Source organism: Muntiacus reevesi, chromosome 3 (genome assembly GCF_963930625.1).
Source record: "Muntiacus reevesi chromosome 3, mMunRee1.1, whole genome shotgun sequence".
Taxonomy (NCBI): Eukaryota; Metazoa; Chordata; class Mammalia; order Artiodactyla; family Cervidae; genus Muntiacus; species Muntiacus reevesi.
In genome coordinates this window covers 149957993-149974520 of record NC_089251.1, presented here as the reverse complement: position 1 = coordinate 149974520, position 16528 = coordinate 149957993, and the positions used below count along the sequence as shown (strand labels likewise).

Here is a 16528-nt window from a genome sequence, read left to right as displayed (position 1 = left end):
TGGGAAACACCAAACCTATAATAGATACATCTAATAAAACAGAAAAAAATCTAAACACTCAATATAGGCATCAAGTCACAATAGAGGAGAACAAAAGAAGAAAAAAATACTACAAAACAACCAAAGCAGTGAATGGAAGGGCAATAAGAACACACCTATCAATAATTACTTTAAATGTAAACAGACAAAACGTTCCAATTAAAAGACATATTTGCCATCCTCACCCACATTTCCAGCATTCAAAATAAAATTACTTCCTGAGCACCTACAATGTAGCAGGCTTGGGATGCATCAAGAAACAAGACTCAGATCCCTACTGTTGTGGGGCTTCCATGTCGGGGACATACTCACCAAACTCAGCAGTTTCAAACAGAACTGAGAAACTTCCCTGCCCCGTGCTCCTCTGCCTGGCCTTCCCAGTTAGCGATGTCATCCTTCACCCAGGGTCTTCTTCTCCATCTTACCCTCACTTGTCCCGAATCCTGTCAGGCTTACACTCATCTCCGCTGTCAACAGTCCCCACGGCTCAGGACACCCAGGATTCTGCTACTTGACCCAGCCTCTACCATGAGACTTATCTTCTACTGAATCCCGTGTTCCAGCTACATCCAACGAACCCACCATTGTTCACAGACATGACCCTGTTCTTCAGCACGGTGGTTCTCCTGCCTCAGCCTTCTCTCCTTTTCTTGGCCTGGTAAACCTCTACGCATCCTCTACAGACTAGCTTAACTGACATCTCTTCTTGGAAGACTTCATCTATTCAAGAAGACAGTTATTTGCTCCTTCCTCCAAATCAGTCATGATACTGTACTGATCTGCTTACCTGTTTGCATCCCATCCAGACTGAGAACTCACTGAAGTCAAGGATGATGCCGTCCATCTGGGACCACCCCAGGCAGCCCCTAACACCATGCCTGGCACTCAGGAGGTGCTTAAATAAACAGCTGTTCAAGGTGGTAGCCCTCTCGCATTAGAGGTTTGGCATGAGAGCCTTTTGCTCACCAGTGAGAATCCCTAACTCAGCAGAAAGCAATTTTCCCTTTCTAGAAACCGGAGGTGCTAGGTTGAGTAAGATAATCACTCACCTCACTCCTGGAGGCGACAGCCCGGTGCAGCGGGGTCAGCCACATGTTGTCCTTGGCATTCACACGAGCTCCTGGAACCAAACAGCACAGGTTAGACGCATCCTGCCGTCAGAGCAAGTTCTGCTGACGCGAAGTCAGAAGCTGTGTCTTGTGCTTTTGCTTGCCTAGTGCAAACAACACATTTTGGTTTTTTTCCTTTGTATCAATCACGTGCTTTCTGGCCAGACAGGAGGCGATACTGAGTCCAGAAGAAGCAAGATCATGAGTTTAGACTGTCACAGGAATTGGGTTAAGACGAGAAAAGAAATGACAGGGTCTCCCTGGGGAGGAAATAGCTTTGAGAAAGCTGAGATCCTCCAGGACTTCAGAAATATAGGTTCTGAAGAATGGATAACTTCTCAAGGGTGCGGATATATGTATGTGTGCTCCTGAATATAATATATATTCCTGAATATAAACTATATAATCACATTCATTATTTCATTTTTAGTCATTAAGCATATTTATCTCACAGGGCAGACAACATTCTTCTTGACAAAATATTAGGGATGAGCAGTCTTTTAACAAATGCATATTATCCTAGAAGCCAGTGAGATGTCAAACACATTTGTTAAGTTGGGTGTTGATGAGACTTGATCTGGGCTAAAGGGATTAGCAGAAATCCATTTTATCCAAGACCCTAATTATTCCTCTGGAACAAGCCACACATTTCGGAAGGAAGAAGCCAGCTTCCATGGGAGCTTTTGAACTGACACCACATGAAGCCTCTGTGGGCTGTTCACAACTCCCTCACGCGATGGGGTGGGCAGATAGAGTGAGACAGCTATGTCTCCTCAGCCAAGCTAGTTTGAACCAGCGCTGTGAAAATTGCCTATTACCACGAACAGCAAAAGACCTATTTTACTTCATGTTTTTGACCATATGATTAATATATGAATGTATTCTTCTTTCAAAAGATAGATTGTTTTAGATTTAGGTAAAGTCCCTTTGAGAATCACCCCCAATGCTGGACTTTCTTCACTCCCTGAAGAAAATTACTGCTCTGAGTTGATACATGAGATTCTGATTTATGTCTTATATACAAATATGTGTACCTAAAAAAAAAAAGTGTACCTATAGAAAATATTTCCAATATTTCACTGTAAACAATGCTACTATGAACATCCATAAAATGACTCTATGAAAGTGTGTAAGTATTTTTCTACGATACATAATTAGAAATGGACCTTCTGTGTCATTGACCATGCACTTTTGGTTTTAATAGTTTCAACCCTTCAAAGTGTGCCAATTTATACACTCACAGTGTATGACTGCTTGAATTCCTCACATTTTCATCAATATTTGATATTGTCAGTTATTTATTATAATTATTATTCAAGGAATATGCATAACAATCCAGAGTTCTCCAGAGCTGGGGCCACCACTCAAGTGGAGGATGGTAAGTTGAGGCTGAGCACCAGATTCCTGGAGCGCTGCCCAGTTGCCTCACCACCAACCAATCAGAAGAAAGTCACACAGTCTGCAGCCCTCATTCCAGATGTTGCCTTCCTCTCCTGGGGACCGGTGATGACCTATCAGACCTCCTGTTTGGCCCCTGTCTGTTTCGTCGGTTTTGGGCTAAACTGCTGTTACTACAAGGGCTTCCCACGTGGCACTATTGGTAAAGAACCCGTCTGCCAGTGCAGAAGACACAGGAGATGTGGGTTCAATCCCTGAGTCAGGAAGATCCCCTGGAGGAGGAAATGGCTACCCACTCCTATATTCTTGCCTAGAGAATCCCATGAACAGAAGAGCCTGGTGGGCTACCGTCCAAACGGTCGCAAAGAATTGGATACAACTGAAGTGACTGTGCACATCAGTTACTTAAAATATTGCAAATCTGATTGGAAGAAAATGCTGTTACATTTCTGTGTTGCCTATTTAACAATGAGATTGGGCATCTTCTAATATGTTTGTTTATTAGCCACTTGTAATTCATTCCCTGAGAACCATTTATTTAGATTCTTTGCCTATTCCCATTTTTCTTATAATTTATATGTACATATTTATATTGTAGTTACTATTATTACTGTTAATGTATTCTAAAATTCTAAAAAAAAAAGTTTTATGTAGATCCAAATGTGGCTTTTAATATCAAAATTCTTTGAAGGAGAAAAATGCCACTGAGCTTGCTGGGTAACAGAAAGCAACCTTCACCCCCATGTGTAACAAACACCAGCACTGTGTCCATGCAGCTTTGGACTCACTTGAGAAATTGGAAGATAATTAGAAATTTAGGGCGTAGATTCAGCCACTGTGCAAGGCTTCCGTTTCTCCATTAATCCTCCTCCACAAGGTTGAAGAGGCAGCTGCCAGGGAAACCACCTCTCCCAGAACAACAAAATTATTATGACAAAAGCAGAGTTATCTGAACGGGGACGCGTATTTCATCAGTGTCATCCCGTGAGACTGGCTTCCTCATACTCTTCCTCTGTCTATCAGAGAGTCTTGTTTACATGTCAGAGGGAGATGTCAGACGGTTTGAGCTGAATATTTATAGCTGATTTTTCTAGAGGAAGCTTTATGTTATTTACCTGCCTCTCAGGCACCATTGTGCGCTGAAGGACACAGAGTCAGCATGTCTAATGATTTAAAGGCAATGCTTTTCCTGCAAGCATATTTAAAAAAATTTTTTTAAGCACCCGGTTATACTGATTCTCCAGAAACCAAGACCTAACTAAAAGTTATCAGGCATGAACTGTAATTACAAATTAAACATCTTTTTTTAAAAATCTTATCCCTACTACCGCTTGATTTTATTTTCATAAATAACAGGAGTAAAGAGAACTCTGAGCATATTTTCAGAGGCAATATTTCTGTTCTTTTCACCGTGTCATCTAGAAACAAGTAGGACAAAGAAAAAAGAAAGATCAAATGACTAAAAATCTTACAGGCCAGCGAGAACATTTGGCTTTTAATTATAGAAATAAACATGATAGAAAAATCACATGAAATATGATTATAATACAGTGAGATCAGCTTGCTATTGATTTTTTAAAACAAACAGACCAAATCTCATTATAGCCCAGGAGCACTGTCCTGCAAAGCAATGGCCTTAGAAGAGTATATGATAATTCCAAATATGTGGCAGTTGCTCAAAACATTTTAAAAACTCCCCTTGGAGTTGCTTTTGGGGCCAGTTTATATGCCTATCAGCAAATGGCCCATTACTTTATAATCACACTACATTGGAGACCAAAATCAGCATTGCCTTATTTAATTACCCCTCTTTTTCTAGACCTCCCCCCAAAATCAAATCCAACCTCAAAGGATGAATATTTGTTATGCATGAAAGAATCAAAAGAATGACCTGCCACCAGCTCTGGAGGCAATTTGCATTGGGAGTGGTAATCCCATTTTGAAAAATCACAGGAAATAATGTCATAGGAATACCACTTGTTTGGTGGCCTACATTCTAATTTATTTTTTTTAATTAATAGTTACAACTCACAAACACTCACATATTACAGGGTGTGTACTCCTGGTTTTCTTCCTTCGGCTCAGAACCTTCTCTCTAACCCTTGTGTGTTTCCAGAATTTCTGTACAAGGTCTTGTTACTATGTTTCTCTGTGTGTTCTGCTCCCCATATCTCAACACTAGTGTCTTAACTCTTAGCCACTGATTGGTTCACACTGATCTCATCCATATATCTCCAGGCAAATGATTTAGCAAGCGCTTGACTTTCTCTCTGCCTTAATCCTGACTAGGTCAGTTCCAAAACAGAAGCTACAAGCAGGTGGTGAAAATAAAGCCAGAAGCAGTTGTAAGAGGAGGAAATCTGCAAGGCCTGAATTCTTTGCTGTCTACTCAGACACACTCAGGGTTCCATCTGCCTAGCTAACAAAAGATAATGTCAATAGGAATTTAGTGGGCTGGAGTTACATTCTGCTCTGTAAGTTAATACAACAATGGAGAACACAGCTGTAATGGGAGATTCTGGCAAAGTCAAATGATTTGTCCAACATGGGACTCATTAGCACCTCATTCATTATTAAACTGGAAAACAATTTGGTTGGATTCCCTAAAGGGTCAGCTGCCAGATGTAAGTCAAGAGATGAAATCACTGCTCTTGCAATGATATTTGTTTAGGAATATACTACACAAAATGAATAAAGGACCTTTCAGGGAAATTAAAACCATGACAATTCCAAGAGTTTGCTAAGTTTCCACAGTTGAGTAAAATTCCTAAAGAACCTTCACAATTCTCTTCCGTATCCTAAGTCTTCCTAATTTGATGAGGGAAGGAGGAAAAATTCCATAGCATGTGCCACCTGAAATTATACTAAAGGCATTAATAGCTCAGTGATTCTTCCAAGATGACTGGGCTAAGGGTACAGCAGTACAGATCAAAAGATACAGAACAGTTTCTCCTGGCTCTGAATGAGCCCTGTTTAAAAGAGGAGGGTGCTCCATGCCCACATAAAGGAGAGGTGAAACCAAGTCTTTTGATTATCAGACCCTAGATGCCTGGGAAAAAAGAGATGGGTCACCTCCATGCTGAAGAATTAAAACCTTCCCCTTCAAATGTAGAAAAACAAACAAACCAACATGCAAAAAAGCATAGCTGGGGATATAAGGCAAAGTTCTAAATTTGCACAGTCATGAACCAAACATTCCTCTGAGAACCCTTAGCTGTGTCTTAAAACAACACATAGAAGGTAGGTAGAGCTTGTTGGGATCATTAGGTGTCATACCACAAAAGTCTTTATTTGGCAATTCTGCTTTATAATTTTCCATGGGCCAGATTTCTACTGCTGGGGCAACCAGCCAGGTGTGCACTGGCTCTTAGCCACAGACGGCGCCAGTGCCAAGCACTGCATGCTTGTTTGGAATACAGCCTTGAAACATCTTTAGAATTAGCAGAAGGAAGGCCTGTTCTCAACTGCACAAAAAATGCTCCATGAATCCTAACCTAACCTCCATGAGACTGTCAGGAGCATGGAGCACAAGCATTGCAAGGCATAGAATACTTGTTTCCTGAGAAAAGCTACCTCAAGAACACAAACACAACAAAAATAAGGGCAATGTGAATCTTCCTTGTGCATCACAGCACCATTCTTTTTCACAGTGTTCTCCACACCTGCTCCAAAACTGTTATCAGTTCCTGTCTTTGCATAGCTGACTTTGGAATTCTACAGTTTCCCTTTACTACTGCAAACAAAGGCGAAACCTTATTATTGGCCTTTCGCGTAGTCTCTGGGCAGCGGCATTTCCTCCAGATTTGAATCTCCCCAAACCAAAAGAAGGAAGAAGAAAGCCAGCTAGCCTGCATGCAATCCACATGGAGACTCATGCACATGCTTAGATCCACTCCACGGATTTGTCCAGCAAACACTCAAAGGAAAAAGCACATGCTGGTTTTGGGTGGGATGTACCGAGCAAAGGTGCTTATGTGTTGTCTAGTCATGCAATCGTGTCCGACTCATTGAAATCCTATGGACTGTAGCCGCCAGGCTCTTCTGTCTATGGGGATTTTCCAGGCGGGAATACTGGAGTGGGTTGCCATTTCCTCCTCCAGGGGATCTTCCTGACACAGGGATCGAACCCACGTCTTCTGCATCTCCTGTACTGACAGGCAGATTCTCTACCACTGAGCCACCTGGGATTCCCACCAAGTATATAGGTTTCCAAAAATGAAAACGCTGGTATTTTAAAATCTGATGAAATATTTAAAATACATAGAAAAATAAAGAGAACAGTATCACAAAGACCAGTATGCACACAACATGTGCTGGCCACATATTTACTCCCAATTTTTAAAAAATGAAGTATTTTACAGAATTACTGTCTCTTTTATACCCTCCCCTGAAAACATCTCTCACTCTATTTGCCTCCTCAGAGGTAACTACTATCCAGAAACTGATGTTTCATTTTTTCCCCATATTTTTATGCTTTGATTACATTATAGTCATGTATCTAACCTAACCTCCATGAGGTTGAATTAAGTTAAACAAAATAGTACTGTTTTGCAGTGCAATTTAAAAATATGTAAATACACACACATATCTATGTGTATTCATGTAGACTTTAAGGAATCCATTTTCCTTCTTTAATTTTTAATTTTTTACAGTGAAAGAAACAGATATCCAAATGTACAGAATGCGTCCACAATCCTGGGCCTGACTACTTGTTAAGATGATCAGGAGTCAGACTTCCAAAGCAACATAAAAGTTTTACTGGAGAAATCATTTTTCAATAAGAATAATGTCTTGTATTGTCCCCTGTCTACTGATAAAGTCAGTGATCAAATAAATGTCCACAAGCACAATAAAGAAACTTTGGGTTCTTTGTAGTAGTCAATCTAGTAAATTGGTTATTTAAATTTTCACATGCCATTGACTTTTAAGTACAGCTGATATTTACCTGACAGAATCAGGAGTTCAATTATCTCTGCATCTCCCAGAAACGCAGCCACATGAAGTGGGGTTCGCTTCTCAGAATCCTGAAACAATGGCAAAGATAAACAAGTCAGTACCGGCCGGAGCTGCCTTTGGTAGATACACTATGACATGTCACTTACTCTGAGGTTAATGCTTATGAGAGAGAGTGAAGGCCAAACATCTATTCAGATGAGTGCTGGTCACACATTTCTCTCAGCATCTCCCCCAGTCACATGAAGGAAAGATCCCCATTTCTGGGTCCGTATGTTGTATTTGCCTCATTGTTCCTTTTATTAGAGCCCAGCTCAGGTCAAGGATGGCCCATCATGCACTGGATGATTAAATAATTTTTCTTTAAATCTTCAGTATGGGTGAAAAAATTTCAATGCTTCTTACCTATCTTAACAGTACAGTTCAAAGCTTTCAATGACTTATTTTCTTTCTAAGAAAACTTATTCACAAGGACATGAAATATAAATAGAATTATTTTCCAGTACTGTTGCTTAGACCACTGCCCATCCATGTAATACTTACTGAATGTCTACTGTGTGTCAGGAACCAGATTCTGGGGACAGAGGGGTAACTATGAGTTCATGCCTTCACGAAACTTACAATCAAGTGGGAAGGCTGATAATAGTCATGTAACCCAGTGACACATGAAATCCTTTCAGATGGTGATAAAGACTATAACAAAATTAAAACAGGATGAGACGCAGTGACTGTGAAGATGAGAATAAGATTCCTTAGGGTGGTTGCGTAAGGGCTTTCTGAGGGTGCTGACACTGAAGTTAAGAGCTGAGGCAGATATTATTACTAACTCTGGTGTACAGATGAGAAACTGTGGCTCAAATAAATTAAGAAATGTCCTCAAGACTCCACAGGTAAATAGCAGAGTCAAGATTAGACCTTCACCTGTCAGATTCCAGACTAAGTCCTTTGCATGGCATTCAACATATTATGCTGTGAGGCAGCATGATAACAGGCAGGGGGAAAAAATACTGCTTCCCCATCTGTAAACTGGAGATGATACCTCCCTAGAGGACTGATAAGAGCATTCAAGACAATGTAGGTAAAGAAGTCCTCAGCAGGTATGAGGCTTGGTACACACACAGCAAGTGCTCGTGGCCACATGGTGGCCACTATTGTCACAGCATAGACAGTTGTGGGATGCTGTAACCCAGAAGGACCCTATGGGGCCTTCCCCATCCGTGTCCCCTACCTGCCTCGTTTGTAGAGAAACTTTAGCTCCCAAGACTTTCCCCTAGTTCCAAAGAACAAATTTAATCAAAGTGAGAAAAGGCACAAAGAAAAGAGAAAATAACACAGACATTAAACAAAATCTAGGACCTTGAGTTCCTCCTCGAGGGCTATAGATAATATCCTGAGCCACATCCTTGAGTTGTTTTGCAGATACTGAAACCTCCACCAAGAGGAAGAAGTTAACTGCGTGCTGACATAAGCACGTAGATCCCAGACAAGTCGGAACCAGAATGTTGAGGATGCTGACACCCAATTACCTCACCACCAACCAACCAGAAGAATGGCCACAAGCTGATCATATACCCCAAACCCTCTCCATCACCCTGACTTTAAAAACTTTTCCCTCAGAGCCATCAAGGAGTTCAGGAGTTTTGAGCATCAGTTGCCCATACTCCTTGCTTGGCCTTGCAATAAACGCTGCATGTTCCTTCACCACAATCCGGTATCAGAAGATTGTCTCTACTGCATCCAGGTGAGCAGATCCAAGTTTGGTTCAGTAACAACACCTTCCCTCGAAGACTGAGAACTCTCACAGGGTAGAGAACAGGTCTTACCTCTCTCCCTATAGCAGCACCATACTAGGTGAAGAAGTGAAGTGAAGTGAAAGTCACTCAGCCGTGTCTAACTCATTGCAACCCCATGGACTATACAGCCATGGAATTCTCCAGGCCAGAATACTGGAGTGGGTAGCCTTTCCCTTCTCCAGGGGCTCTTCCCAACCCAGGGATCGAAGCCAGGTCTCCTGCATTGCAGGGGGATTCTTTACCGGCTGAGTCACAGGGAAAGCCCATACTAGGTGCTCAGCATAAACTGACCAAGCTCAACTAGTCTACATGCATGGCCTCTGCTACAAACTCTCAGCAGCTATCCTATAACAAAGGTAACCAAAGCCTATGCACCGTCTTGGCAGTTTCTCCAGAAACTGGGATGCATTTTAGTTTTGACACTTGTAGAGTCACTATTGATTTTAATCATCATTCCTATCATTGCTTGATTAGACAATATACCTAACAGTCCTTGAAGCCCAAGGATGTTATTTTGTTTTCTGACAGTTCAGGTCATCTGCTCTTAGTCTCTTTCAGACTATAGCTTTTAGGCATTTCATGACTCACTAATATCTAAAACAGATGGTAGGCAGGGAACATGACAAGAACTGATCTTCAAGCCAGCCTATTTGTTAGGAGGTCTGGTAAATAGGTTTTATGAAGAGATTAACTAACTTTTCAGTGGATCAAAAGAGGGGGTTTGAATTAACTGGGAATTTATGTCTATGTATGCAGCAGGCAATCACTACAGATAAGAGGAAGTAGGGCAGTCACGTTAGTATTCCATATTCGATAATGATATGCCTTAGAAAAGGACTTCCCTGGTAGCTTAGGCAGTTAAGAGACTGCCTGCAATGCAGGAGACCCAGCTTCAATCCCTGGGTTGGGAACACCCCCTGGAGAGGGAAATGGCAACCCACTAGAGTATTCTTGCCTGGAGAGGCCCAGCAGGCTACAGCCCATGGAATCACAGAGTCAGAAAGGACTGAGCCACTAACACTATTATAACACTATGGCTTAGAAATTCAGTAAGATTTAAAACCACGGTTAACCCTCTTATTGCCATATCATCCTTTCTGTGAAAATAAAGATTCAATGTTTAGAAGCATATTTGCTTATTTGAGAATCAAGTATTAATTTGTACAGTGAACTATACAAATACCTGAGATCAGACTTTCACAAATGTCTTCTATTTCTTCTATTATGTTTCTACAAGCACTTTCCTTTTCAGCTTTATATTCTCTTTGAATCCTCTATAATAACTGAAAAGTATCTATTGGGCCTTAGAATAAAAATTAAATAATTATATGTTCGTTCATAAATTGAACTGGTTCCAGAATTTGGTTCAACAAATTAAACCTCACCTAAGTGATTTAAAGAAGCACTAACCCAACCCAACTTATGACTTTAATTTGACCTGAAGCAAAGTCAATGCTCTGTTTGAGAACTTGGCCTCAAATAAAAGCCAAAAAAATACCAATATTCAAATCTGGTTAGTCCATCATTATGTAACAGGCTTTACTCATCCTGTAGGTCCTTTAATGACATGACTTGTTCAAATTGAAGTTTTTATATTATAATATGGGTGTGTTACATGAGCTCACACTGTAAAAACTCCTTGGTTATAAATCCTATTTTTCCTCCTAATACGCATTTAAAGGTTTCCTACAGCTTTCTGAACACCTATGCCAACTGATACTCTCCCTCATGACAGGCCATGAGCAGGCAAAGCAGAGAAGATCTATATCCAGGCAGCAGTTCTTCAGTTCACCGAAGCAGCAGAATCATATAAACAATTTCATGTGCTCTTAAGACCTTACCTAAAATAACAATGCATTACTACTATTGACCAAGGGTTGCCAACACCTGCTCTCAAGCAAGGAACCTGAGTGATGTACAGGATGATAAGTTGAGAGGTGAATAACAGAGTCACATCCATCACCATACCCAACGAGGTGAAACCAGCCAGAAGGTGCAGTTCATCCTCTAAGTAGAGGTCCGCTCTGCTTGCCATCGGCTAGATAAATGGACTGGGAGATGCAACAGTAGAAGGAGAGGGACGGCTCCGGGAAAAGAAAACGCTAATAATAATACTAGGAAAAATAGGTCATTGGCCAATGATATCCCTACGGCATCTAAAAGAAGAAACAAAATCCATCCGGTACTGAGACAGGGCTTTTAGATTTTTTTTCACAATGCCTTCTCATCTATTCTATTATTTAAATCTTATAACATCCGTATCAGGGGAGACACATCTTTCAGAACTCTGTTGTTAAGTCTCGCTATCACCATTTAAAAGATATGAACTCTGAGCCCTTGGATATGTTGTATGACTTGCCCAATACGGTAAACTGATGTCAAAGAATTGGGGGTCCTGGCTACCAACTTGAAACTTTTTTCTTTATAAATGGAAGCAAGTGATGACCAAGCAAGATGGATGGGACAGGGGAGCGAGGCTCAAGAGGGACGGCATATATATATTTATATATAAAATTATGACAGATTTGCACTGTTGATGGAAGAAACCAACACAACATTGTAAAGCAATTATTATCCAATTAAAAACAGATTATAGGACTTTAGTCTGTTAGCCTCTGTTCCAGATGTCTAGGAAACGTCAGCAGTCATCCTTTTGTGTCCTATGGGTCATAGCCCACACACAGAAACCTTGCTTACAAAATGTGGGGTGTACATCTACCAAGAGCAAAAGATCTGAACAATGAGAAGGAATTTAAACATAAAATTCAAAACCAAACAAAAAAAAAATGGAAGCAAGAACATCATCATAGAAGCTGCCTTGATAGTCAAAATAACTTTCCCTTATAATCCCTAAGAAGTTCTGGGGGAAATGTAACAAACATATAGAAAACTTTCACTTAAATGAGCTTGCAAAAAGTTAAATGATCTGGGGCAGGACATAAGGAATAAACAGAACCAAAGCTGGAAGCACATGAGCTCATTACCCTGCAGGGAGAAGCCACACTCCAGGGGCTTGGGACAGAACACTTGCTCTGGGATGGAAGGTGAGGTGGAGAACTAAACCTGGAAGACCTAGAAAGTGGTCTTGAAGAAAGATTTCTAAAGAACAACGGTGGGCTCCAGAAAAAGCTAAACACTCCCTGGGCAGATGCAAAGTAATGCCTTGGCCTAGATTCTTGGTGGAAGAAAAAAAGTGTCTCCACTGAGCATGTGTATCCCGGAGTCTGCCCTCCTGTGGTTTCAGGATTTGAAGAATACTGGAATGGATTGCCATTTCCTACCCCAGGGAATCTTTCCAACCCAGGGGTCAAACCCACGTCTCCTGTGTCTCCTGCATCGGCAGCTGGATTCTTTACCACTAGCACCACCTGGGAAGACCCCTGCATAGTCTAGAAACTTTCGAGTCAGAAAATAGTTATAAAAATTGGTTCTAGGCCAAGGATACCCTGATGGTGCCAAGAAGAAAAAACAATACCTATCTAGAGAGATGTGTCCTTGATCCAGGTGACCCAGGATTCCCACAGACGAAAACCTCTCTGGAGGTGAGCTCACAAACCACAGACCTATGTGGAAACAACTGATTTCCCATAAGCCAGGGTCAGCAGGCATACCAACCAGCAAGAGCTTGATAGAATACAAGAATCAGACAGAGACACAAATAATGTTTAAAATCGTTTAAATATGAAGGACAAAGCCCAAGGGGGAAAATAAAGCCTTGTTTATTTTTGACTGAACAAAATTTGGGGGAACAGGTATGAAGGAAGAATTATAGGAAGCAGTACAAATGATGTTAGAAATCATCTAAGACTTTGATTTAAGAGAGATGAAAACAGAAGAGTTGAAAAAAATTGAAGAAGGATAAACTAAGAACAGTGACTTTGGAATATGTTTTACCACCATATATTCAGCCATATTTTCTGGGTACAGACATGTATTGAGAAGGTATTATCTTCCAGACACTGTGATAGATGTTATTAATAGAGTACAAAATTTGAAACATTCAGTCATCACCATAAAGACACTTACATCCAGTAACCAGTTGGCAAATTTAGGACATCAGAAAAAAATAAAAGCAAGGACATGGTAATTTGATATTTGTGATGTTAAAAGATTTATGAAAATTACCAAATGCACTGTGACAAAGTATTAGCCACTCAATCATATCAGACTCTTTGTAGCCCCGTGGACTGTGGTTCACCAGGCTCCTCTGTCCCTGGGATTCTCCAGGCAAGAGTGCTAGAGTGGGTTGCCATCCTTCTCCAGGGGATCTTCCTGACCCAGGTATCAAACCCAGGCCTCCCGCAGTGCAGGCAGATCCTTTACCATCTGAGCCACCAGGGAATCCCACTGAGACTAATGCTATAGTAAATACTGTCCCCAAACCTGTTCAATTCTGACCACGCCTGGGGCAAGAGGTCTAAATGGACAAGAAAAAAATCTCTTTTGAACTGGGACATGAACACATTTTGCCCAGGACTCTCAAGAAGCCCTACTGGCTCCCACTCAATAGGAACTTGGGAAGCCCTGGGCCAGACCTCCAGTTCAGTCCCAGAGCCCAGCTGGTATCTTATAGGCTGCCTTGGGGCAGTTTCTGGATCAAAACTAGAATCCAGGACCAGACTAGGACAAGAGTAGCCTTCAGGCACTATAGCCAAGCTACATGTTCTGCACCGTTTGTGTTCATTCTATCTGTTGTCCAAGCGGACTTTCTGAGATGACCAACAGTTAATAAGTGGTTGTGTAGGTCTTTACAACACCCAGAAACACAGAGGAGAAAAAACTCAAAAGCAAGCACACATCAGAAATAAACACAAAAATAAATTCAAAATCGATTAAAGACCTAAATATAAAATCAGAAACGGTAAAACTCTTAGAGGAAAATATGAACAGAACACTCTCCAATATAAATCACAGCAAGATCCTCCATGACCCATCTCCCAGAGTAATGAAAATAAAAATAAACAAATGGGACCCAATTAAATTTAAAAGCTTTTGAATGAAGGAAACTGTAAGCAAGGTGAAAAGACAGCCCTCAGAATGGAAGAAAATAATAGCAAATGAAACAACTGACAAAGCATTAATCTCCAAAATATACAAGCAGTTCATGTGGTTCAATACCAGAAAAACAAAAAACCCAGTCAAAAAGTGGGGAAAAGACCTAAACAGACATTTCCCCAAAGAAGACATACAGGTGACTAACAAACACATGAAAAGATGCTCAACATCACTCATCATCAGAGAAATGCAAATCAAAACCACAATGAGGTATCATCTCACACCAGTCAGAATGGCCATCATCAAAAAGTCTACAAGCAATAAATGCTGGAAAGGGTGTGGAGAAAAGGGAACCCTCTTACACTGTTGGTGGGAATGCAAACTGGTACAGCAACTATGGAGAAGATTGTGGAGATTCCTTAAAAACTGGAAATAGAACTGCCATATGACCCAGAAATCCCACTGCTGGACATACACACGGAGGAAACCAGATCTGAAAGAGACACGTGCACCCCAATGTTCATCGCAGCACTGCTTACAATAGCGAGGACATGGAAGCAACCTAGATGAATGGATAAGGAAGTTGTGTACATATATAAAACTCAGGAAAAGTAATGCATTTGAGGATACATAAATACACAAAGGAATGTACTTGAGTCAGTTCTAATGAGGTGAATGAACCTGAAGCCTATTATACAGAGTGAGGTAAGTCAGAAAGAGAAAGACAAACACTGTATATGAACACATATATATGGAATTTAGAAAGACAGTACCGGCGATCCTACATTCAAGGCAGCAAAGGAGACACTGGTGTAAAGAACAGACTTTCGGACTCAGCTGGAGAAGGTGAGGGTGGGATGATTTGAGAGAATAGCATTGAAACATGTATATTACCATATGCAAAATAGATGACCAGTGCAAGTTTGATGCATGAAGCAGGGCACCCAAAGTTGGTGCTCTGGGACAACCCAGAGGGATAGGCTGGGGGGGAGATGGGAGGGAGGCTCAGGATTGGGGGGACACATGTATACCTTTGGCTAATTCATGCTGATGTACGGCAAAAACCATCACTGCATTGTAATTATTCTCCAATTAAAATAAATTAATTTTTTAAAAGAAATAAATTATCAACGTAGTTTTTAAAAGATTGTTCAAGTTCACAAAAAGAGAGATCTTTTTCTATCCCCTAGGAGCTTCAATTCCAAATAGCCCTTGGCAAACAGATTCAGACTCATGGAAAAAATTCAGGTTTTCTTCAGAAGGAAGGAAGGTTAAACCCTCCCTTTCTATGAATAGCCAAAGACACACACAGCCAGCTGGCATCTGAGCTAAATTTGCAGCATGTCATGGAAGGATCAGGCAGAGGAAGTTTCTGTCATCTGTTTACCAAAGACGCAGATGAAAGAAAATGGGGAACTAGAAGCATGTCCATGTAAAGTGAACTTGAGGCGGGCAGAGAGTCATTCTGGCAGCTAAACAACACACTGAGTTAGGCAGGCCGACCGAGGGGGCACCCCAAGCCTCTCTTTTGAAGATTAAGAATTGTTTATTACAATTCTTTGAAAATTCTAGTTAGAAGTGCACGATCTAATCTTCACTGTACGCATCTGTCGTACACTAAAACAAACATCCCTCCCTACACAGAAATATCTGAAATACTAAGACAGGCAGACAGCACAATATTAAAAAAAAAAAAACTCTACAAAGCTTTCCTGTCATGAAACACAAAAGTTAAGTTCCAATCAGCAACTCAAATGCCCACTACTACCAAAGGAGTGGAGAAATAACTAACCAGCTTATGTACATTGAGTGGAGATGAGCAGGAGCAAACAAATATCTAAAGAACTCTGGACACAAAATCAGTACCTTGGAGATACATCAAATCATGTGAGGAAAAGAGCCGAAGACACATTAAAGATTTAAATCAAGCAAGACACAGAAAGGGAAAGATTGGTCTGAATCTCTCACTTGGTCTGAAGTGAGAAATTAAAAGAAGTTTTTAAAGAAGAAAAAACAGCAAAAAAGGGAAACAAAAATCATATTTCTTTTTAACAGCTCACAGATACAGAGGCAAATAGAAAAATACCAGATCTATATGTCCCACCAGCGAAATCAAACATGTTAACATGCTTTTACATCTGCTTCAGAACTCTGTTTTTAAAAAAACAGCTTTAAGGGTAAATGTCATGAGTACTGTGACTTATAAATGGTTCAGGAAATAATTCGCTATGTGTATGCGTG

General features: G+C 40.8%; 1 protein-coding gene across 6 annotated transcripts in view; it reads right to left on the bottom strand.

The window, feature by feature from the left end:
* ANKRD44 (ankyrin repeat domain 44) overlaps window positions 1–16528 on the bottom strand; it is a 305459-nt gene that overhangs the window by 132825 nt on the left and 156106 nt on the right. For all 6 annotated transcript variants that reach the window (XM_065930903.1, XM_065930904.1, XM_065930905.1 and 3 more), the window contains exons 3-4: window positions 7492–7570; window positions 1089–1159 (exon numbers count right to left, since the gene is read on the bottom strand). In XM_065930903.1, coding sequence (XP_065786975.1) covers window positions 1089–1159; window positions 7492–7570 — 150 coding nt within the window. The remainder of the gene's footprint in view (window positions 1–1088; window positions 1160–7491; window positions 7571–16528) is intronic.